Source organism: Schistocerca cancellata, chromosome 8, assembly GCF_023864275.1.
Source record: "Schistocerca cancellata isolate TAMUIC-IGC-003103 chromosome 8, iqSchCanc2.1, whole genome shotgun sequence".
NCBI classification, from domain to species: domain Eukaryota; kingdom Metazoa; phylum Arthropoda; class Insecta; order Orthoptera; family Acrididae; genus Schistocerca; species Schistocerca cancellata.
In genome coordinates this window covers 360,422,812-360,447,508 of record NC_064633.1, presented here as the reverse complement: position 1 = coordinate 360,447,508, position 24,697 = coordinate 360,422,812, and the positions used below count along the sequence as shown (strand labels likewise).

Below are 24,697 nucleotides of genomic sequence, written 5' to 3'. Positions count from 1 at the left end.
ATAAACCTTATACTAGCTTCTGAACAGTCCTATAGGCCTGATTCTGCCTTGGAATCAAAACGTGAGTGGCCCCAGGCTCTGCTAGGCCATCTTACCTGCATGGCTCCCAGCACACCAAAGGCCATGATCTCTGCCTTGCATCTCTGTCCTGTGTTTTGTCATGTGACACACTGCTCTAGTCAAATCATCATTCATTTACAAACACTTTTCACAATATACAAATACTTGAATCAAATACATTACACAGTTCTGTACACACTTATTCTATCCCATTCTATTATATTTTCTTAATACAATTAATTTTATTTTAATACATTACACAAACCAGAACAGCAGTTGCTCATCAGAACAACTACTTAATTCTTTCTTACTCTTTTGCATTACGTTATTCAAATACTTTTACAAGTATTAATACATAAAACTGTTATTAAATGAATAAAAAAATGAAATATTTGTACAAATTACCCACGCAAAAGGGTAATAGCTTTTTTTATTTGTGAATGACTCCATTTTACGTGCACAGTTTCACCTGTTATGTTACAGGCTCACACAGCTGTAGCCTACTGGTGTCATTCAAATTCAACAACAGAATTCTTGCAGCAGTTTTCTTATGGTATTGTAAGCTCTCAAAGTTCAGTGAGGGGATTCTGAGGCAGATACGCTAATTGACTGAAGACTTTCTAGTTTAGTTAATTTCTGCTAACTGTGGGCTGTAACGAGTTACAACAGTGAACAAAACAAGCAGGAAAGGTGGGGAGGATATGTATAATCCACTTACCTCTCTCCCATCCTGGAAATTTGCTGCTCCCAAGTTTCAGTTGATACAATCTGCTGTGGAGAAAAAAAAAATATTTCAAGAAAAAGCATTCTAAGGCTCACTCATCATATTATGGGAATTGTGTGATTGTAGGTTTTCCTGACCTAGGAATATTCTGAATGTTTCTTGGGTATTCAGCTGGGTGACATCATCCAGAAGGTGCAATATTTCAGCAAGCCCAACTTCTTGTCTTCTTCAGGCATTCCTGGTGACTGACTGACTTCTGCTGAGCACCATCTTTATATTCCCCCTGTCCCCTCTCCCCCTCCCACGGCCTCTAGTAAGCGAGCTACAGACATAGACTTTGTCCAGTGGTGGAAGACGAGTGACAGTGGGACTTGATCCTCAACAGTGACACTACACTGATGCCAGACATAGGTCTCTCTGACATGACGACATTGCATCTTTATCCTCTTCAGTCGCCAACAAGAGAGTGAATTCCCTCATAGGTTGCTACTGTACTTTGATAATGCTCAAGATTGGGTCCCAGGCCTTGCATAATTAAAAGCTGCTGTCTTTATTAGTTTGTCATGTTGTCAGATCGCTATGGCATCTTCTAATTTTGTCATGAAGGTGTTGGACTGTTGCAACAACTTGGTGCCATAGTAATTCATGGCATGGCCATGGGGGATGCAGTGCTCTGTCACAGTGGACTTTGATGGTTACTATTTGTTTGTTTGGCATTTATACTTAGTGTATCTGTGCTGTACAGTCTATAAAATCCAGATAGTCTGTTGTACGCACATTTTCTTGCACTGGCAAGGGATGTGGTAGACTCCCAGTTTTTGGAGTCACAGGTCTTCTTGACTGGTCCCAGCAACTCTTTCATCTTGGCTGGTGGGCTGAAGATGCCCTTGACATTATGTTTCCACTGTATTCTTCCAATTTTTGCTGATAATTTTCTGATGTATGGGATAATCCTCATCACAGTAGGTTTCTCTTCATTCCCAGCACACAATGGTCTCAACTTCTTCAGTCTTAAGGCATGACATATCTAGCAGTTGCTGTAATTGTTCATGTGGAACACAGCCTGTAAGTGCTGCAGTTCGGTTGCTGGACTCCCATGCATCAGATTTTGCACAAGGGCTTATAGACAAGTGACTCCAGGGCTTCTTCAAAAGCCTCCATAAACATATTAGTCATCGTTGATGGTAGTGTGAAACACATAGCTAACCCATCTGTTTGTTCATAGTATTTTCTATGTTTATGACATTGTACCTCCTGAGGCGCGTGTCATACAGTGATTTAATCTTGCACATACATTCAGTGATATAAGCAGATAGTGTACGCAAAATATGTTGGCAGTAGAGTTAGTAGTAAAGAAATAATGTCTTGCCTGAAACTGAAATTATACTGCATGAATAGCATAAATGCAGAGAGCAATAAACTATTTTCCTTCCTTTATTTTGTGGAGAATGTCAGCACGAAAATGTTTTTGAAAAGATTTTATAATTATATGTAAAATTGGTTTGAAGTTGCTAAGTGCTCTCATTCTTCAATACTAGATTAATGTAGTCCAGGTAATTTGTGCACTGTGAGTTATGCTGCCTTGAGCCATAAACAGAATTTCTCACTGCAGTACTTGTCTTACTGCATTGAACCTTCTAGGTAAGATTTTACCTCTTATTGAATTGATTATTATAGAGCACTTAAAATTTTCAGATTCTGTCAATACGTGAAATATTGAAAAGCAAGGGAGTGTACATTTGGGTGTCTGTGTGGTTGTGTGTGTGAATGTATGTACTATTGCTAGAAAAATAAATAGTTCGTGAAAACTAGTATGAATCCTGTTTTCGGTTATGCATTTCTGCACTCGTATGTTAGTCCACTATAGGAGACTGGTTTCCTTTGCCTTATTTTAAGTATTTCTTCATCCAGGAATTTCCATTACTATTATACTGAAATTCAAATATTTGTTAACCCTCTAAACTGTCAGATAGGCGACCTGCAACTGTAACAATTCACCATTTTATTTGTGTAGTGTTATAGATGTTTATGAAAAGTAGGACTGCCAAGTAACTTAAGACACAGTTACAGTAATAAATGAAGAAACAAAAAATGGTAGCTTGGGCAATATAAAGCTTAACAATCATAATACATTTTGACTTTTCTCTCAAAACATAAGAAGCTTGTTCAGTAAGAAAAATGAACTTCTCATATCAGTACACGACAAAGAAAAATCTAATGGCATTTATATAGATGTATTATGCATAAAAAAACGTTATCTAGAAGTCTCAGAAACTGAACATATGCACCTAGATGAATAGAATTTGGTATCAAATTACTGTAGGCATAATATGAGGAAAGGATAGTGGTTATATACTCAAAATTAGGAATAAAATCTCAGACCATAGATCTCAGTGGATACTGAATTTAACATCTTTTTGAGTGTTGTACTTCCTTAGACTTGAAAACATGCAGGAACACAGTTCCAATGGTCTATAGGCTCTCAACATGAAGTGTTGTAAGCTTAAAAAAATAAATTGTTAGAGAAGGTTACTAAAAATACTTAACAGAAATAACTAGTAACTGATCATATGTGAAGATTTCATTTCAGATAATTGTGACAGAGAGCATCTAGTGCTGCTGATGTCTAACTATGGTTAGACCCCCATGGCAACATTTCCAACAAGAATAGGAGGAAATAGTGCAACAGTGATTCATTATTTATTTCTGAATCCAATTGTCTTTAATGAAATACGTGTGAGCCAACAATTAATATTTTATCTGACAGTGGTAATCCAATGCCAGCAAGGAGGCACCCCTTCCGTCAGGTTTACCTATGAAAGGAAAGGAAAATTTCACAGGACTTTAAATACTGATTCAGTTTCAAATCTCAATACTCATATGTACTACTTTGTCAAAATATAATTTTATAATAAACTTGAAAATTACCTTGCAGTTGTTTGCGGTAATGTGTTCTTTTACTGAGAACAAGTACAAAGTGCAGATAAAATTCTTCATAGAAAAGAGATTGTTATAAAAATTTTGTAGTTTTTACTTAACTTGTTATCTTGGTTTAATATATTTCGATGTCTTTCTTTGCTCTGTACATAAAAGAACTAGTTGCAGGCACTTTATCTATCGCACAGAACATTTAATTCTAATCTTTTTGGCATAACACAGTTTCAGCATTCAAAAATGTCTGAACTTCAGATAAGACATTACATACTCAGAACTGCAACTTCCTGTCAGCTTCATACAACAACCTTCAGCTAATTAGAACAAAGACTATACAGGGTGATTGTAATTAAAATTGCATACATGAGATGGCCCCCATGAAAAACAAGTGATCATAGGAAATGAGACTTTGTGGAAAAACTTGTTAGGATGTGCAGAATAGAAGTAATGAATCAACCATTGAAAGGAACACATTTTAATTTTCAAATGAGAGGGTAACTTTAGATTCTGGGTTACAAATGTTCCTCAGTGTGATAATCATCTGTACCCATGACAGCCAGGAACTGCACTAGATATACCACTTCACAATTGTCCACAGTGGTTTTTGAGTGGTGAACCATGGTACATTCAGCTGTCATGACACAGCTCAGGCTGTATTTGAAGATCACACATCGCGTCCAGTATTCTCAGACATCACAACATTAACTTCTTCAACAATTTGTGGCACAGTTGACTGAAGACCCCTCCCACGAGCAATATCCTAATCACCAGTTAATTCGAACTGCCGAATCATGTTCTTCAACCTCTTTGCTGTAAAATGGACCTCTCCATATCCCTTTAATGCATCGATACTCACAAAGTGCAGCAGCATTATTGCTGTTGTTTTGATAAAACAGCTTTGTGAGTAAAGTCCTGTTAACTGTCTGCAACTGTAATGCACACTTATGCTTTTGTTTCAACCCTGTATTGCCATACCAGTACTGGTAACTAATGACAAGTCATATCACAAACACCACTAACAATGCAAATCCTGCAGCGCACAGTCTGAACATCATTCCCATAAAGTTTGGTACCCATTTGGTAAATAGTTTTTATTCTAGACTGGCTCAGATAGTGAAAGTTTAGTTATAACCACCCTGTATATACAGAAAAGATAGGCTTTTACATAAAAAATGAATTACTCGTCAATAATCTTTATTGAAGTTAGTTTGAAAGTGTATAATTAAGGATTTTCATGCCAACAACTTTAAGTATAATTAAAACTAGATAACCAAATTTTGAAATAAATCCAATACTGTATATGAAAAATAATTAAGTTATTAGGAAAGTAATAGAATTAATGTTTCTATAAAGAGATTTCCACTCTGCAGCAGAGTGTTTACAGATTTGAAACTTCCTAGCAGATTAAAACTGTGTGGCGGACTGAGACTCGAACTCAGGACCCACACAGTTTAAATCTGTCAGGTAATTTCATATCAGCGCACACTCTGCTGCAGTGTGAAAATCTCATTCTGGAAACATGCCCGAGGCTGTGGCAAAGTCGTGTCTCCACAATATTCTTTCTTCCAGGAGTGCTAGTTCTGCAAGTTTCACAGGAGAGCTTTCGTGAACTTTGAAAGATAGGAGACAAGTTACTGGCAGAAGTAGAGCAGTGAGGAGGAGTCGTGAGTCATGCTTGGGTAGCTCAGTTGCTAGAGCACTTGTCCACCAAAGGCAAAGGTCCTGATGAAACCAGTTTTCCTTTGGAAAAGGTTAAGAACTTTTAAATAGAAACTGAGAAAATGTGTGGCTGACATCTGGGGTCAAAATATTTTGTACTAGGAAGAGAGATCTGTATATAATGCAAATAACTTGCTCTAAGCAAGATTAAAAATCCACTACAAACAGTATAGTAAGATTCTTCAGCATATCATCAAAAAGGCAAAGAGCAAATACAATGCATAAAAAAAATCAAAATTCCAAGAACAAGAGACATCTGTTTTTCTAATTCATCTGATAGTAAGATCATAAAAAATAAGTAAGTCATTAAAAAGTTGTTACTCTTCTGGCAGTAAAATACTGTGTTAACTTGGTAGCGCCACCCTTCAGATACCTTTGTACATCATCAATGAGTCGAGGTGTATTTCTTGAAAACTGAAGTAGTAACACAGACATACAAAAGTGTAGATAAGCAACTAACTTCTAATCATAGACCTATCACCTTTCTTCTTGTGTTCTCAAAAATGTTTGAAAAAGTAGTTTACAACATAACATTGAACCATATTTTTGGGGCTTAGCAACAGATCTGTTTGGCTTTCATAAAGGTTTCTTTATTGAGAATGCAATATATGATCTCAAGAACTCATTTGTAGGAGAACTAAGCAACAAAAAAGACTCTGCTAGCATTTTCTGTGATCTTGCCAATGCCCTTTTATTTTGTGGGTAACAAAATTCTGCTAGGGAAACTAATACAAGCAAGCAAGCAAAGTTTTGCATCATATTCCATTAAAGGTCTTCCCCTTCCATAAATGGAGTCATATCCGAATAGAAAACAGAGTGTCATGTTAATAAATGATAAGCAGGAATAATATTAAACTAAAAGTTGAGAAACGTTAACTATGGTGCACAACAAGATTCATTGCTTGGCTCATTCTTGTTTTTTGCCTAAGTAAATGGATTACCCGTGACACTGGAGGATCTTTCAAAAACTGTAATGTTTGCTAATAGAACAAATGTATTGATAAAGAGCTCAAACACATCCATAACAAATACAGCTGGGGATTATCGGAACATGCTTACAACTGGTTTACCGCTAACGGCTTAACCCAGAATACAGCATAAAGTTGTATTATGCAATTCCAAAAAAATCAAAGTGACGTAAAAACAGTATTTATTCTCCAAAAGTATGAAATAGGAATATTCAGTAAATTTGATAACCAAACAAATTGGACAATGTGAGTTTTTAATTTTCACACTAGAATTACACAGGAAAACACAACTCTCACAGACAATGTATTTGTTGGTGAACACACAATATGTTGTACAGGATGGTTAGTAACAGTCTGAAAAACTTGTAAAAGAGTAGCAGAGGAGCTTGTCCTGAGTAATAATTGTTCAGAAAAAAATTCATTATGTTGCGCCATTTCCGAGTTAATTAACATCGAATTGAAGTTAGCAAGTCAGGTCATTGTGCACATAAATTCAAGCACTTGCATATGCTAAAATGCATACTGCACAGACATCCATGTGCCCCTGAGATATCCCTGGTTCAAATGATCATTATCAGTGCCTTTTTCAGACGTGATAAATTTAATTTAGCTGAGGAAAAGCTATGTTTATTCAGTTCCAGAAAACCAAGTGAAGAACACGTTTGGTGACACTGTGTCTAGCAGGCTGCTCGAATTTGCGTGTGTGGTGACCTGATTGGCTAACTTCAATGATAAACAACTCAGAAACAGTGTACCACATCAGTTTTTTTCCTCAGCACAGCATCCTCTGCAAAATCATTATGAGGTTTTCAGACCATTTCTGACCAACCAATATAAATGTTTATCCATTAGTGAATGGCGTCTGTGACTTTGATGCACAACCAGCCATTCTAAATGACATAAGATTATAATAAGGGTGTATCATCAACAACAGTTAGTGTAATTAATCAGCAGACAATAGTAAGTTTCAAAGTAGCTTTATAGGTAATGACCAGAGGGATATGTATAATGGGACAGGTGTCAATTCCAAATTAAACATGTTTGTAATTGGATTTGTCTGTGCTTTGGAAGATCAATTTTCCAAGGAAACAGTAAAGCATGCCACTAAGATGACACCAGTAAAGCCTTGGATAACAAAAGGGATAAAAATACTATATCAGAGTGCATTCAACCTGCGACAGGCGGGAGATATGGGAAAAACCCAGAAATTTTTTCATTTGGGAGAAATCCGGGAAAAATCCAAGAATTTTTTTAGAATTCCGGGAACTTTTCATTGTTTTAGTTTTCAGTTAATTTTTTGTAATTTTGACTGTTAAGAACCAATACCCTTAGAAAGGATATTACTGTATCCTGCTACGGCAGAATAATACTGCAGCAACAAAACACGAACGAGAGGAAAAAAAAAAAAAAAATGAAAATAAAACTTAAGTTGCAAAGGAAACACACCATATACAACAACAAAACACAGTGCTCATATAAGCTGTCTGACAATAGCAAAATGTATCAGAGGCTTTAGGAAGACTGTGCAATGCTTCAGAACAACAAATTGCCTCCGATGAGCATGATGTCACCATTGTTTACATTAGATTTGCTTGAGCAGTTGTGAGCGGGCTCATGCACATGTGCAGTTGAGTCTCCCACTTCTGCCTTCAGAAGTGTGGCTGTTAGTTGTATAAGCAGTTGCAGCAAGCAGCCAGATACTGCCCAGAAAACTTTTACAGGCACACGCAAGCTGCCAGATTCATGCATGCGCAACAGGTCCTGATCTACCGTATTTACTCGAATCTAAGCCGCACTTTTTTTCCAGTTTTTGTAATCCAAAAAACCGCCTGCGGCTTCAAATCGAGTGCAAAGCAAGCGGAAGTTCTGAAAAATGATGGTAGGTGCCGCTACAACTAACTTCTGCCATCGAATATATGTTCCGCTACACAGGCATGCTTTGTAGGCACAAAGATAAATACTGGCACCAAAACCTCTGCGTCAGTAAATAAATTAAAAAAAAAAAAAGGTGGAAGGCGAGCTCTTTTTCTCCGCCCCGAGTTTCGACCACTGCATTTTCATACATTATCCAACGAAGTAAATACAAATTCCGTATTGTTCATCTTCGAATGTAGCAGAATTTCAATGTGCTATGTTTATATTCGTATTATTCTTATGCCCAGTAGTGATAGTCAGAAATGAAGCACGACAACTGACTAGATTTTTAAATCTAAGTTGACTCTAATTTCTGTGCAGAATTTGATGTACTAAAGAAGCGGCCGCAAAGATTTTCAAACGGAGAAAAATTTTTGCCTAACTTTCGTTCCTGTTGATCATTATCAAAGAAAGCAGCAGTGTAAGTAACAACAAATAGCAGTCTCTTGCCATTGTTTCGCTAATGAGACGATTCCTCTCTCTTTTTTTTAATTTTAAGCGGCGGTAGCGTGCACAAAAGCAAGCCATGCCGCGAGCGGCGACAGGCCGTAAACAAGCACTATCAGAATACGACAAACAATGCATGACACAGTACAGTAATGCATTTTCAGCTTAGAGTGATGTAAACACCTATAACAAAGAAAACGGCACTTATCAGATCAAAGCAAAATAAGCAATCGATTCAAACCAGACGGAGCACGTGAAAAAGGAAGGGTACCCGTATAAATACAGACGGAGCGCCTGACGCATAGCAATGACTACCTGGTAAAGCGTAACTGCTAAGCTTACGACTCGAACCAAACTACTGTAGCTGTATCGTCATTCATTCGACCTAAATTGTGTCTCATATTACAATGGACCAACTTTGTTTCGATTTGGAGGTGCGGCCTAAAACTTTTCTCTCCCCTTGAATTTCGAGTCTCAAATTTCAGGTGCAGCTTAGATTCGCGAAATTTGTTTTTCCTTGATTTTGAGTCTCATTTTTCAGGTGTGGCCTTAGATTTGAGTGCGGCTTAGTTTCGAGTAAATTCGGTAGGGGGCAGGGGCAAACCAGGGTAGCACAGGGGGAGGGGGCCAAGTTCATATCTTGATGGAAAAAAAAAATTGTTTCACGAAGCACATGGCATCCAGCACATGTTGGTCTATCGATTATTCATATGATTTTGAAACTCGTCCCTGTTGATTTTTGAACGTATTCTAAGTTGATTTCCGAATGAATCATAAGTTGATTTTTGAATGCGTGCATAGTGTACGTGATGTGCTTGCCATGGGAATCTCATCACATCTCAAATAAACCATCGTCCAGACAAAAGGTGACAGGGCTATACGAGGTGAGTGGAGTAAAGCCGAACGGGTGAATGCCAATCGCTGTTTTGTATATGTGGTTGTCTGGGTTTGTGAATGATAAGTGTTGTTATAATTACTTGCGAATCCATAGATTCAGACTACCAGAGTGGAAATAAACAACTAACTGGAATAACAGGTAAGAAAGACTACGTATTATCTTCTCGGTGTATCCAAGAAAATGACAGCAAATTTTCGGCCAGACCGCTACACTACTAAGGGCCATTTGTACAGTCCCTGGCTAGCAGCCACCTAAGTTATATTTTAGGAGTAGTGCGGAAACGCGTTGTACGAACACATAAAACACCTAACCGGAGAATAAACACAGGATAACTAAACCGGTGATTGCGACAGGGTTAGTGAAGTTAATCGAAGAATAAGTTTTCACACTGACAGGAATAGTTACAGAATTAGTGATGATCAGATTGATTGTTAGGACGAGGAAAATGGGGACATCACACAAATTATAGAAGAATACAACGATTCCAAATTTATATAAAAATTTTGCTACTACTTTTCGATCTCATACTTGAGACTCTGGAGTGTATGAATGAAATGTGAAACTATATTGTAACAAATGCTTAATAGACATTTGATATTCGTACTTCGTGAATTATGTTGCCATGTTATAAAAATGACCATTTGTGCCAAAACAATCTCATTTATTTGGTGTGTGTTACAATTGATGCAATATTTGACAGGCCTATTTCATTTTATCTAGCAGACAGTGACAAAGTACACATAATCAGATCGAGGAACCACACCAAGCTTGATCAGATCGAGGAACCACACCGAGCTTGGGTTCTATTTGTATTAACAGCTTTTTCAGTATTAGACAATGACATTTCATTTTCTTCATACAGCAAAATGTTTGACGACCTCTAATGAGGTAATAGATTCTTTCCCAGAAAGGAAAAGCATGCAATGTAAAGCTGTAGCAAGATTAGAGAGAAAAAAAAAATGCTAGGACTTAAGGCTTGAAGGAACGTGTACTGCTTGCTTGTCTCTTGTCTTCACTGGTTTTATGCATCCTAGATTTAATTTTATGTCACAGAAAATACAAGTTATTAGCTAATAGGCAGTAAAGAGTGCAAATTTTCTGGAGAGTACTTGTTCTCTCAGTTACAAATAATCCCATCCAGCAATTGCGAGTTTTTTTTTTTTAAAGAAGGGCAGGATGTCAAACTGACCGACTGGGAGCAGGAGAATCATCACAGGACATTTTAATTTCCACTCTCCTGAAGATAGTTTAATGGCATCCACTTCAAAATATTACACATTTGAATTCCACAGAGCGAAATACAGTGACGTGCGATAGAAGAATGCTGTGTGAAGAGGTGTGGCACTGCACGTTGGCACGGTTAAGACCGAGTAATGTGTCTTACATTTCCTCGAACACATATTTTTTATGTACCAGACTCTTCAGAGAGATATGCTCTACAAAATGAACACATTTTAAATTTTTGGCTTACTGCCTCAAATGCTAGAGGGAGAGTTGGCGGGGGAGGGGGAAGGGTTTGGGGCACTATCTAATATTTCCCCAGTTCGAAAATATCGTTGGTCTGGTTGTGATGGTGCAGAGCAGTCTGAGTTCTAGTGGGGAGGTGGGTAGTGTCCAGGTGCCCCGTGATTTCTTTTAGTGATTTTGTTGTTTCTTCTTCGTTTGTTGCTCTGACGTCAAATGAATATAAAATGGATTGCTGTGGCCGGGAGCTATCAAGTGAATGAAAATATATTCACATAGTTATGGAATTCTGAAATACGTTATTAGTTTCAAATTTTATTTTATTTCCATCTCTCTGACAGTCAAGCATTAGTAGCTTTGCACAACAATGAAGTTATTTTTGTCGGTTTGCTAAAGAAATTTGGCTTTTATTGATCTTTTCCCCTGAGGCAGTCAATTTATTTGAAATGATGTGTTTAATTCCCCACTGTTTGCTAGTTTCAACTGTTCGCTGCATTTCATGTGCACGTTTTCATCTTCTAGCTCGTATGGCATTATGTCATAACGAAGAGCCTAACATGAGATAATACAGTACTGGTACTCCAAGAAAATTTACATCCGAAACTGGAGATATGAATGTGTACTTGAAGCCAAATTATGATTTTAGTATGGTTCACAAAGTTCTGATGCTCTTGGAGTAACATCTGATGTCGTGTTTCTTTTGTGACATAATGTAAGATCTTTTACATGTACAAACATACGGGCTTCCACGTCATCGTAGCTGTGCAAGCATGGTGACTCCTGTTACCTGGTGCTCTATGGCAGCTGCTGAAACAAACCTATTTGTAACAGGTTGAGGGAAAATATTGCAAATGATCATTTGAAAAGCGTTACTTTCTAAGTAAATTTTCTTTTACATAAGATGAACTATCTGCGAGAATGTAAAATGAATTTCTTAAATCACAGAGCATTTGACTCTATTTAAAAATCAACCCTTTGAGGACGACGATTTAGAAGAATTTTGAGCCCAGAAAATCAGACATTAATGTCATTATTAAAAATTTTACTGGTACATTTGTGTAAAGTATCTTAAAATGTGACATGCACAAAAAGATCAACATTATATGTAAAAGCTTAGCTTCTCTTGCATCTTATTAATCTTTGAGAGCAATATTACACATGAAAGCTTTGCTTTTTTTGTAGCAACACTACATAAATTAATTTAAACCATTAATTTTTCCTATTTGTGCGTTCGCGCTACTTAAGTGATGTTGCAACTGGCTGACTACCGTATTTACTCGAATCTAAGCCGCACTTTTTTTTCCGGTTTTTGTAATCCAAAAAACCGCCTGCAGCTTAGAATCGAGTGCAAAGCAAGCAGAAGTTCTGAAAAATGTTGGTAGGTGCCGCCACAACTAACTTCTGCCGTCGAATATATGTAGCGCTACACGGGCATGCTTTGTAGGCACAAAGATAAATACTGGCGCCAAAACCTCTGCGTCAGTAAATAAATTAAAAAAAAAAAAAAAAAAATGTGGAAGACGAGCTTTTTTCTCTGGCCCGAGTTTCGACCACTGCATTTTCATACATTACTCAACGAAGTAAATACAAATTCCGTATTGTTCATCTTCGAATGTAGCAGAATTTCAATGTAATACGAAAATCCGACTGACAAGACTGTTTGGGATGTTTGTCAATATGGCCAACTCTACATTCTGAATTTTTTCCTACATGTGAGAAGAGATGGTTGCTAATAGAAACCTGATGAAATGTGAATCACATGCAATATTCTCTTCACCATAAGAATAATATGAATATAAACATTTTGCCATGTATTCTTTCGTGTTTGCTGCTATCTCATTTAAATCCTGTCTGGCTAATAAACTACGAAACTAGAGTGAGACAACAGCAAACGCGGAAGAATACACGTATCGTTTCATGTTTATATTCGTATTATTCTTATACCTAATAGGGATACAGTCAGAAATGAAGCACGGCAACTGACTAGATTTTTAAATCTAAGATGACTGTAATTTCTGTGCAGAATTTGATGTACTAAAGAAGCGGCCGCAAAGATTTTCAAACGGAGAAAAATTTTCGGCTAACTCTCATTCAGAACTATGTTCTATCATACACAGTCTATTATTTGGTTCTTGTTGATCATTATCAAAGAAAGCAGCAGTGTAAGTAACATCAAATAGCAGTCTCTTGCCGTTGTTTCGGTTATGAGACAGTTCCTCTCTTTGTTTTAATTGTAAGCAGCAGTAGTGCGCACAAAAGCAAGCCATGCTGCGAGCGGCGTCAGGCCGTAAACACGCACTATCAGAATGCGACAAACAATGCATGACGCAGTACAGTAATGCATTTTCAGCTTAGAATGACGTAAACACCTATAACAAAGAAAACGGCACTTATCAGCTCAAAGCAAAATAAGCAATCGATTCAAACCAGACGAAGCACGTGAAAAAGGAAGGATACCCGTATAAATACGGACGGAGCGCCTGACGCATGGCAATGGCTACCTGGTAAAGCTTAACTGCTAAGTTTATGACTCGAACCAAACTACTGTAGCTGCATTGTCATTCATTCGACCTAAATTGTGTCTCATATTAGAATGTACCAACTTTGTTTCGATTTGGAGGTGCGGCCTAATACTTTTTTCTCCCCTTAAATTTCGAGTCTCAGATTTCAGGTGCGGCTTAGATTCGAGAATTTTATTTTTCCTTTATTTCGAGTCTCATTTTTCAAGTGCGGCTTAGATTCGAGTGCGGCTTAGATTCGAGTAAATATGGTACATCACTGTCCTATGCTCTGAATATCCGCCGTCATCGGCTGGCGAGATCACATGACATAGCTATGACTGGCTTACAAAAGCACATCACAATCTCTATTATAATGCTTTGAATAGTAACAAGTGGTGTTTGGTGGAATTTGAATTTATACCTTCGTAATACAAAAATAACAGCATAGATGTTGCTGCACATCGAAGATCTTTCCGGAAAGGGTTTTTTTTCCCCCTGAGTTTTGTTTTCTACATCTGTGTATACAATCATAACTAATCAAAGGATTGATAAGTTTTACAGTTCCTAGGAAAAGTATACCGTCACTTAACACAGAAAAAGTGTATTTTCACCAGGGGGAAGGTGTATTTTTAACCAGGAAATCCGGGATCTTTTTTTTCTTGTCTGCGTATACACCCTGTATTTGCAAGGAAAAGGAAGATGTATGAAATGGTGAGGACAAACAGAGAAGTAGGACTGATTTCATATTACAAGAAATACTGTGAAATTTTTTAAAAGAGAAAAATGGTAAAAATTAAGAAACGTCTCTATAATATCTGAAATTAATAGTTTAGATAGTAAAATTCAATCTAGGAGGACAACACTTAAAAGAGAATAAAGGAAATCAGTTATAATATGTGAAGACCTTGTTGTTAAAGGAAACAACATATTGTAGCAGCCAGGTAGTCAGTATATTTATTAATTGTTTTCTGATACGCGTGCCAACTCCTGCTTTTCCCATGTCTTCCATTTAGAAATAGACCACTGATTTATAGCCTCTGTGTTTAACATTTGTATTGCTGTATCCACCGAGTGAGGTGGCGCAGTAGTTAGCTCACTGGACTCGCATTCCGGAGGACAACGGTTCAATCCCATGTCCGACCATCCTGATTTAGGTTTTCCATGATTTCCCTAAATCGCTTCAGGCAAATGCTGGGATGGTTCCTTTGAAAGGACACAGCCGACTTCCTTCACCATCCTTCCCTAATCTGACGAGGCCGATGACCTCACAGTTTGGTCTCCTCCCCCAAATCATCCCAACCCAACCATATTCCTGTATTCACATGGTGACCAGATAGATGTAATAAATATGCATTTTGTTATTTATTAATGGATGTAATGCTTGCTGCAGATGTGAGTATAATCATTGAATTTTATTGCTAATGATTCCAATGCATCATCATTTCTGGAAGAGCTATGATTTTTGACTCTATTTTGTACGTATTGCTGTTTTTTGATTTCTTGTCCAACAACATTCCAGATTGTTTTTGTTTTATTTTTGACCATAGGGCACACATTTCAATTTCTTAATAACAGTCTGAAGGATTTGACAGTATTGGTGACAATAGGGTTTCAGCTCTTGACTACTGCTTATCCCCCTTATTACGTAGAGCTCCCTCTCCTCTGTAATCTTATATACACAGTGTTAGTTCAATAATTGTTTGAGCCAATATCTTATATTTTATTTGTGTAGAATGGATTTCTATGGTTTGTTTTCTTTCTGACCTCCTGATAGAATACAAACATTTGTAACTTTTTTGTTATTTAAATGCTGTCACTAAGTCTGTGTGATATTATTACAGGAACAGTTTTTGGCGACCCACATTTTATCACATTTGATAATGTTGAGTATACGTTCAATGGAAAAGGAGAATTTGTGCTGGTTCGAGTGGACACAGAAAAGCTGAGGTTAGATGTCCAAGGCCGGTTTGAACAAATGCCAAAGAATGTTTATGGAGAAGTAATGGCAACGCAACTGACAGCTATTGCTGGTAAGATACAAAAGTTTGATCTAATGTTCTTACTTTTTGTAACACTTTCATGCAGACTTTTTTTATTGCAAGGAGCTTCAAATGACTTTTTCTGTGAATTTTGTTTGCAGTTTTTTATTACAATAATAACTTCTTGTATAATAATGGAACTTGCAGAATATATCATATTAAGTGAAGAAGAAGCTGTATGGAAAAAAGTAAATAGACATTGCAACCAAACTGTGGAAGCATAAAATTACTACTTAAAGAGAGTGTGAAGACAGGAGAGATTTCATTGATATCAACTTAGCTGAAAGAAAGAACAGCAATTTACAGAAAAAATCTGCTGTCCAGTCTACACATTATAAACTAGTAATTAATAATATTCTCACAATTACTGAATATCATGTTACTAACTAAAACTGGTAGCCATGATCGGATACATACAGATAGATTAACAAATGTCAATAGAAGTGGAAGTGTATGCATAAAGTTGTATGTATGTTTCATTAAGCTTAAAAAAATGAAGAAATGAACACATTCCTAAAGATGTAGGCAAATTGTTTACACATAACAATGTGACTGATAAGATTGACTTGAACTAAAATACCTACAAAATTTAAGAGATAATAGAGTGAAGATAAAAAGACCTACAAAATTTAAGAGACAATAGAGTGAAGGTAAAAGATGCAGCATAAATTATTGTAAATTCAAGAACTGTATAAAAGGATAGATAGCTACTCATGATGTAGGGAGGTGTTGAGAGGCCAGCTCAATGAAAAAGGAAGCAGGATGTCATTTTGCTATCAGACTTAGCCCTTCATCAGACATAGATAACAAAATTCATGCACTTTCTCTCTCTCTCTCACAAACACAAACACACACACACACACACACACACACACACACACACACACACACACATCACCGCTGTCGTCTCAGAGCTCCAAAGTTTAACTGCAACTGCGTCTGATGTGAGAAGTGATCTGTACTTCAGTGGGTAATGGGTGTAGAGAGGAAATATGGAACAGAGAGGGGTAGCAGGGTAGGAATGAGGGAAGACGATAATGCTACTTGTGGAAGCATGCAGGGATGTGGCGGGGGCAGGATAGTAAGCCACTAGGTGCAGCATCATTAGGCTAAGCTAGTGGTCCCCACATATCCACTGCCCGACCACAAATAAACACATCTCTCAGTACCATCCAGGACTGGAGCAACTGAATCACATTCTCTTCCAAGATTTTAAGTAGCTCTTATTGTGTCCTGAAATTAGTAATGTCCTCCCCACTGTCCTCCGTAGCCCACCTACAGCGGTGCTCTGTTGTCCACCCAACATCCACAATATCCTTTTCTGTCCCTATTCCACTTGTCCTCTGAATCCCTTGTTCCTTGGCTCATATCCCCATAATAGACCTAGCTGCAAGATGTCACTTACATCCTCCACTGCTAACATATTCCAGGTCTGTCACAGGCATCTCCTATACTATCAAAGGCCAGATGTGAAAGCAGCCATGTGATCTACCAACTTAGCTGAAATCACTGTGCCAAATTTTATATGGACTTGAAAACTAACGAGCTGACTGCTCACATGAATGGTCTATGCCAAACTGTGACCAAGAAACAGCTGGACTACTCAGTTGCTGAGCATGCTGCTCAACATGATGTGTTCAGTTTCAACAACTGTTTCACAGCCTGTACCATCTGGATTCTTCCCACAATTGCCAGCTATTCTTAATTGCGCAGATGGAAACTCTCCCTGCCTTTGTTCCCATAATCCTTGTGGTTAAGAACAATGGTGGTGAAGCCTTTGTCTGCTGGTAGGATTATAAGGTTGGGATCAGTCCACCATCTAATAACTGATCCCGACCTTACAATCCTACCTGCAGACAAAGGTCCCACCACCGTTGTTTTGAACCGCAAGGATTGTGTGGCAGGATTCTGTCAGCTGTCAGATACTTGCAAGTGCAAACTATGCCACAGTGATCCCATTCCAGTAATCCAGCAGGATCTCCAGTCACTACTCAGATCCTTAGGCCCATCCCAGAACCTCTCCCCAGAGTCCATCTCTCTACTTACCCCTACCACTCTGCACACTCCTACCTAAAGTCCATAAACCCAGCCACCCAGGACGCCCCCTTGTGCCCCCACTGAGAGAATCTCTGCTCTTGTAGACCAACACCTTCAACCTATTACCCAGAACCTATCCTCCTATATAAAATACCAATCATTTCCTCGAGTGACTCTCCACAGTTTCTGTCCCTTTACCACATGGTGCCACCTCCCTGTACACTAACATTCCCAATTCCCATGGCCTTACTGCTATCGAACACTATCTTTCCTAACACCCTATGGGTTCCAAACCAACAATCTCCTTCCTAGTCTTCGTGACCAACTATATTCTCACCCACAATTACTTCTCCTTTGAAGGCATTACCTACAAACAAATCCATGGCACAGCTATGGGCACCCGCATCGCACCATCCTATGCTAACCCATTCATTGGCCATCTAGAGGAATCCTCCTTAAAAACTCATAATCATAAACCCCTGATCTTGTTCAGATTCATTGATGACATCTTTGCTATCTGGATTGAAGGTGACGACACTTTATTCACATTCCTCCAGAATCTCAATAACTTCTCCCCCATTTGCTTCACCTGGTCCTACTCAACCCAACAAGCCACCTTCCTGGATGTTGACCTCCACCTCAGAGATGGCTACATCAGTATTTCCGTCCGTACCAAACCTACTAATCACCAGAAATACCTGCCACCCATTCCATACCAAGAAAACCCTTCCGTACAGCCTAGCCACCTATGTTCGTCGCTTCTGCAGTGACAAGCAGTCCCTCTCCAAATATACTGAGGGAAATGTTTTTAAAAAAAACTAAATTAAAATCTTTTCTAATAGAAAAATGTTTATATTCTTTCAACGAATTTTAAGATGGTGATTGTAACATGAGGCATTGGCATAGCAGTTGTAATGTGATAAATGTAAAAAATAGACATAAGAAGCAACAGCTACAGAATATAGTGTATTTTATAAGTGTAAGTATAACCATAGTTTTAAGTCTGACGTTTGCAAAAGCCATCATTACGATGGCTCCTCGCAAAGAAAATATAAATAAATAAATAAAAACATTCACTGATGACATCTTTGCTTTCTGGATCAAAGGTGAGGACACCCTATCCACATTCCTCCAAAACCTCAACAACTTCTGCCCCATTTGTTTCATCTGGTCCTACTCAACCCAACAAGCCGCCTTCCTAGAAGTTGACTTCCACCTCAAAGATGGCTACATCAGTACCTCGACAGCTGCCACCCATTCCAAACCAAGAAGTCCCTTTTGTACAGCCTAGCCACCCTTGGTCATCGCATCTGCAGTGACTAGCAGTCTCTCTCGAAATATACCGAGGGTCTCACTGGAGCCTTCACTGACCATAATTATCCTCCCAACCTTGTACAAAAACAAATCTCCCATGCCTTACCTTTCCAGTCTCCCACCACCTCCCAAAGTCCCACCGTCTGGCCACAGAGGAGCATTCCCCTCACAACTCAGTACCACCCAACACTGGAGCAACTGAATTACATTCTCTGCCCTGAAATGAGAAATGTCCTTCCCATTATCCTTCCCACCCCTCCCACAGTGGTATTCTGCCATCCACTGAACCTACACAATGTACTTGTCCATCCTTACACAGTCCCTGCTCCCAGTCCCTTACCTAATGACTCAAGCCCCTGTAATAGACCTAGGTGCAAGACCTGTCCCATACATCCTCCCACCACCACCTACTCCAGTCCTATCACTAACATCACCTATCCCATCAAAGGCAGGGCTACCTGTGAAACCAGTCATGTGGTCTACAAGCTAAGCTGCAACCAGTGTGCTGCATTCTATGTAGGCATGACAACCAACAAGCTGTCTGTCCACATAAATGGCCACCGACAAACTGTGACCAAAAAACAAGTGGACCACCCTGTTGCTGAACACGCTGCCAAACATGATATCCTCATCTCAATGACTGCTTCACAGCCTGTGCCATATGGATCCTTCCCACCAACACCAGCTTTTCTGAATTGCGCAGATGGGAACTTTCCTTGCAATACATCCTACGTTCCCGTAACCCTCCTGGCCTCAGCCTTCGTTAGTCACTGTCCGCACCCATCCTGTACCCTCCCTGTTCCCATTGCAGCACTACAAAGCCGTAATTTCACCACCACACCCCGTCTTTTAATTTCTTTTTATTTCTCTCCTTTTTGCTACGTACCCTCTCCCCCCTCCACACCTCCTCTCCAGCCCACCGTCTAAGCTGCAACACTTCACTGTCCGCCACTCCCACCATACTATCCCTCTCCCTCCCCGCCCCACCCTCCTCCTTACCCCCACCCAGTCTCCACTCTCATCATGCACTGGTACTGCTGCTTGCAGTGTGGTTTCAGTTCTCTGAGACTGCAGACGTGTGTGCAATTTGTGTTTGCGTGAGTGTGTGTGTGCATGGGTGTATATGTGTCTACTGCTGACAAAGACGTTAATGGCCAAAAGCTATAATTGTGTGAATCTTTTTGTTGTGCCTATCGTGACTCAGCATCTTTGCTGTATAGTGAGTAGCAACTTTCCTTCTCTGGTATTGTTACAATAAAGTTTTATGTTTGACAGACAGTTGTTGTGGGTTTCAGTCAGAAGACTGGTTTGATGCAGCTCTCCATGCTACTCTATCCTTTTCGAGCTTCTCTACCTCCAAATAACTACTACAACCTGTAGTTGCATACTGTATTCACCTCTTGAGTTCCTCCACACTTGTTTCCAGTACTAATTTTATGATTCTTTGATGTGTCAGAATGTGTCCTGTTGACTGATCCTTTCTTTCAGTCAAGTTATGCCACAATTTTTTTTCTCCCCAATTCTTCTATTCATTACCTCCTCGTTAGTTCAAGTGACTATATCATATGTATTACATACATAATGGGAAAGGAGGAAAATGTATTTGAGGAACCGAATTGTAAGAAGTGGAGCCACTCTCACTTTGCTATTTTTCAGAATCAATAACAAAATTTTAGAGAAACAAGCCAACCACTAAAATTTTCTTATGGAGCCAAGTGAAGGACTCCGACAGAAAAACAAAAATGAGCATTCCAGCTAGCTCAAATGAATTTACTAAACTTAGTTTTGGGATACACAACAGCATATCAAATCCCAAATGAGTATGTAAGACTAAATCAAACAATGGAATATCCAGGTTGGATTGTAGCAGTGTTACTCACCATATAGCGGAGATGCTGAGTTGCTGATAGGCACAACAGAAAGACTGTCATAAAATGAGCTCTTGACCAACAAGGCCTTTGACAATCGCACACACATGACATAGTATCTGGCAGCTGAAGTGACAGTCTGGCATGTTGAAAGAATGGACAGTATTACATATTAAAAAAATAACCTGTTTTTCCCACTACGTGAAGAGAGAGAGAGAGAGGGGGGGGGAGGAGGGGGGGGGGGCAGGGTGAGATTGTAAACAACTGACAGATCATTTTAGCTATCATTTCTATTAAATCATTTTTATCTTCCAAATTCATTGTTTTATTTTGTGTATTTGTAGCTTCATCTCTGTATAACAAAGGGTAAGTCAGTCTGATCTCACGACATACCTTTTTGGGATAACTGCCAAAAGAAGTGATTAAATAGACAATTGTATCCTTAAAATGAGTTTATAAATTGCTAGTATGGTTTGTTTTTTATTTGTCTAAAAGTGGTAGTCAAAAAGTGTTATTATCGCCTTGCAAAAGTAAAATTATGTAATTAATTTTTTGTTTATGTGCATGTACAAGAGGTGCTCAAAAATATGGAGACCCCACACAACACATAACCCTGCCTGATATGATGTGCTAAAGCTGCTGGTGTTCATAGCAGCTTCCAATCATCACAGAATTGATGAATATAGGTCCTGTGTGCTGTGTAATAGTGGCAAGATCAGGTAACGATGATGGGGGTAGACATCAGTCACACATCCTTCACTCCAAATAGTCCACAAAGGCTAAGATCTGGTGACCATGGCGGCCAGGAGAGATGCAATAGTTCATCCTCATCTGACCATGGTGGCCAGGAGAGATGCAACAGTTCATCCTCATGTTCACAAAAGCAGTCCTGGATGATACGAGCTGTGTGAAAACTGGCCCTGTCACCTTGGAACGCAGCATCACCACAGTGGAACAAATATTGTACCATGAGATGGACCTGGTCAACAAAAATGGTCACATTATCCTTGGCAGTAATGCAACCTTCCAGAGTAACCACAAGACCCATGGAAAACCACACTAGGACTGTCCAAATCACCACCAAACCCCCACCATGTTTCACTCTTGGGATGTAAATTGAGCCTGAAATTGGAAACACTGTGAGACAAGAGTAATATGACCAAATGATATTTTTCCATTGCTCCACTGTCCTGGTTTTATGGCTTCAGCACTACAGTTTTTTGTTACAGGCATTTACGTCACTTGAGAGTTGTTTAGGAATTCTGACTCACCCTGCCATTCCCAGCTTATGCAGGTCCCTTCGTGTTGCTTTGGTGATGATAGGTTTCATGAGTGCAACATTCTGTTCTGGAGTGACTTTTGCGGCTGTCATCTTCTTATTTTTCATCACAATCCTCTTCAGTGACTGTCCATTTTGGTAACCCAACACACAATTTTGTCTGTGTTTTCACTTAGTGATTGATGTTTTTCTACTTTCCCTGTGTCTGGTATAAATCTTTGATACGGTACCTCTTGAAACGCTGAAACTTTGGCTACTTTGGTTACAGATGAGCACCAACAATTAGCCCAAGTTCAAATTCACTTAGCTTCAACATAATGCACCCACAACACTGTTCTGAGCATGACTTTTGTAATGTGTTGAGGACATTGCACGGGTGCCATTCATGGTCGAATACAACAGCAAATCCTGCAGATTTGACTTGCATCTGTGTTTGTGTTCAAGTGAAAATTTCTCATTGTGTATCTGTACTTGGTCAGATGTCTATACAGGGTGGTCCATTGATACTGACCGGGCCAAATATCTTACGAAATAAGCATCAAACAAAGACACAAAAAACTACAAAGAACGAAACTCGTCTAGCTTGAAGGGGGAAACCAGATGGCGCTAAGGTTGGCCCGCTAGATGGCACTGCCATAGGTTAAATGGAGATCAACTGCATTTCTTTAAATAGGATCCCCCATTTTTTATTACTTATTCATGTAGTACGTAAAGAAATATGAATGTTTTAAGTGGACCACTTTTTTTGCTTTGTGATAGATGGCGCTGTAATAGTCACAAATGTATAAGTACGTGGTATCATGTAACATTCTGCCAGTGCAGATGGTATTTGCTTCGTGATACATTACCCATTTTAAAATGGACCGTTTACCAATTGCGGAAAAGGTCTATATCATGTTGACATGTGGCTATTGTGATCAAAATGCCCAATGGGCGTGTGCTATGTATGCTGCTCGGTATCCTAGACGACATCATCCAAGTGTCTGAACCATTCGCCAGATAGTTACATTATTTAAGAAAACAGGAAGTGTTCAGCCACATGTGAAATGTCAACCACGACCTGCAACAAATGATGATGCCCAAGTAAGTGGTTTAGCTGCTGTCGCAGCTAATCAGCACATCAGTAGCAGACAAATTGCATGAGAATCAAGAATCTCAAAAATGTTGGTGTTGAGAATGCTACATCAACATCGATTGCACCTGTACCATATTTCTATGCACCAGGAATTGCATGGTGACGACTTTGAACATCGTGTACAGTTCTGCCACTAGGCACAAGAGAAATTACGGGACGATGACAGACTTTTTGCACGCGTTCTATTTAGCGACGAAGCGTCGTTCACCAACAGCAGTAACGTAAACCAGCATAATATGCACTATTATGCAACGGAAAATCCACTTTGGCTGCGACAAGTGGAGCATGAGCGACCATGGCGGGTAAATGTATGGTGTGACATTATGGGAGGAAGGATAATTATCCCCATTTTATCAATGACAATCTAAATGGTGCAATGTATGCTGATTTCCTACGTAATGTTCGACCGATGTTACTACAAGATGTTTCACTGCATGACAGAATGGCGATGTACTTCCAACATGATGGATGTCCGGCACATAGCTCACGTGTGGTTGAAGTGGTATTGAATAGTATATTTCATGACAGGTGGATTGGTCATCGAAGCACCGTATCATGGCCCACACGTTCACCGGATCTGACTTCCCCGGATTTCTTTCTGTGGGGAACACTGAAGGATATTTGTTATCGTGATCCACCGATAACGCCTGACAACATGTGTCAGTGCATTTTGAATGCATGTGTGAACATTATGGAAGGTGAACTACTCGCTGTTGAGAGGATTGTCATTACACATATTGCCAAATGCATTGAGGTTGGCGGACATCATTTGAGCATTTATTGCATTAATGTGGTATTTACAGGTAATCGCGCTGTAACAGCATGTGTTCTCGGAAATGATAAGTTCACAAAGGTACATGTATCACATTGGAAAAACTGAAATAAAATGTTCAAACGTACCTACGTTCTGTATTTTAATTTAAAAAACCTACCTGTTACCAACTGCTCATGTAAAATTGTGAGCCATATGTTTGTGACTATTACAGCGCCATCTGTCACAAAACACAAAAAGTGGTCCAACTAAAATATTCATATTTCTTTATGTACTACACAAATATGTAATAATAAATGGGGGTTCCTATTTCAAAAAACACAGTTGATATCCGTTTGACCAATGGCAGCGCCATGTAGCGGGCCAACCATAGTGCCATCTGGTTTCCCCCTTCCAGCTAGACAAGTTTCGTTCTTTGTAGTTTTTTTGTTTGATGCTTATTTCGTGAGATATTTGGCCCGGTCACGATGAATGGACCACCCTGTATATGTCTGCAGCTGTTGTACAGTTTGTAATCTCTACCATAACAAAATGGTGCAGCTCATTGGCAGAATGGAGTTCTCCTGCTGCTGAGAACAAATTATCCTACAATTCTCCATTCTTTCCATGGAATGTATGATTTTG

The 24,697-nt window shown here is 39.0% G+C and overlaps 1 protein-coding gene across 1 annotated transcript in view; it reads left to right on the top strand.

The window, feature by feature from the left end:
- The window catches only part of LOC126095180 (protein mesh), a 267,125-nt gene that overhangs the window by 136,578 nt on the left and 105,850 nt on the right, over positions 1–24,697 (top strand). Inside the window, exon 13 of the mRNA XM_049909911.1 lies at positions 15,471–15,659. Within this exon, the coding sequence (XP_049765868.1) occupies positions 15,471–15,659 (189 nt within the window). The remainder of the gene's footprint in view (positions 1–15,470; positions 15,660–24,697) is intronic.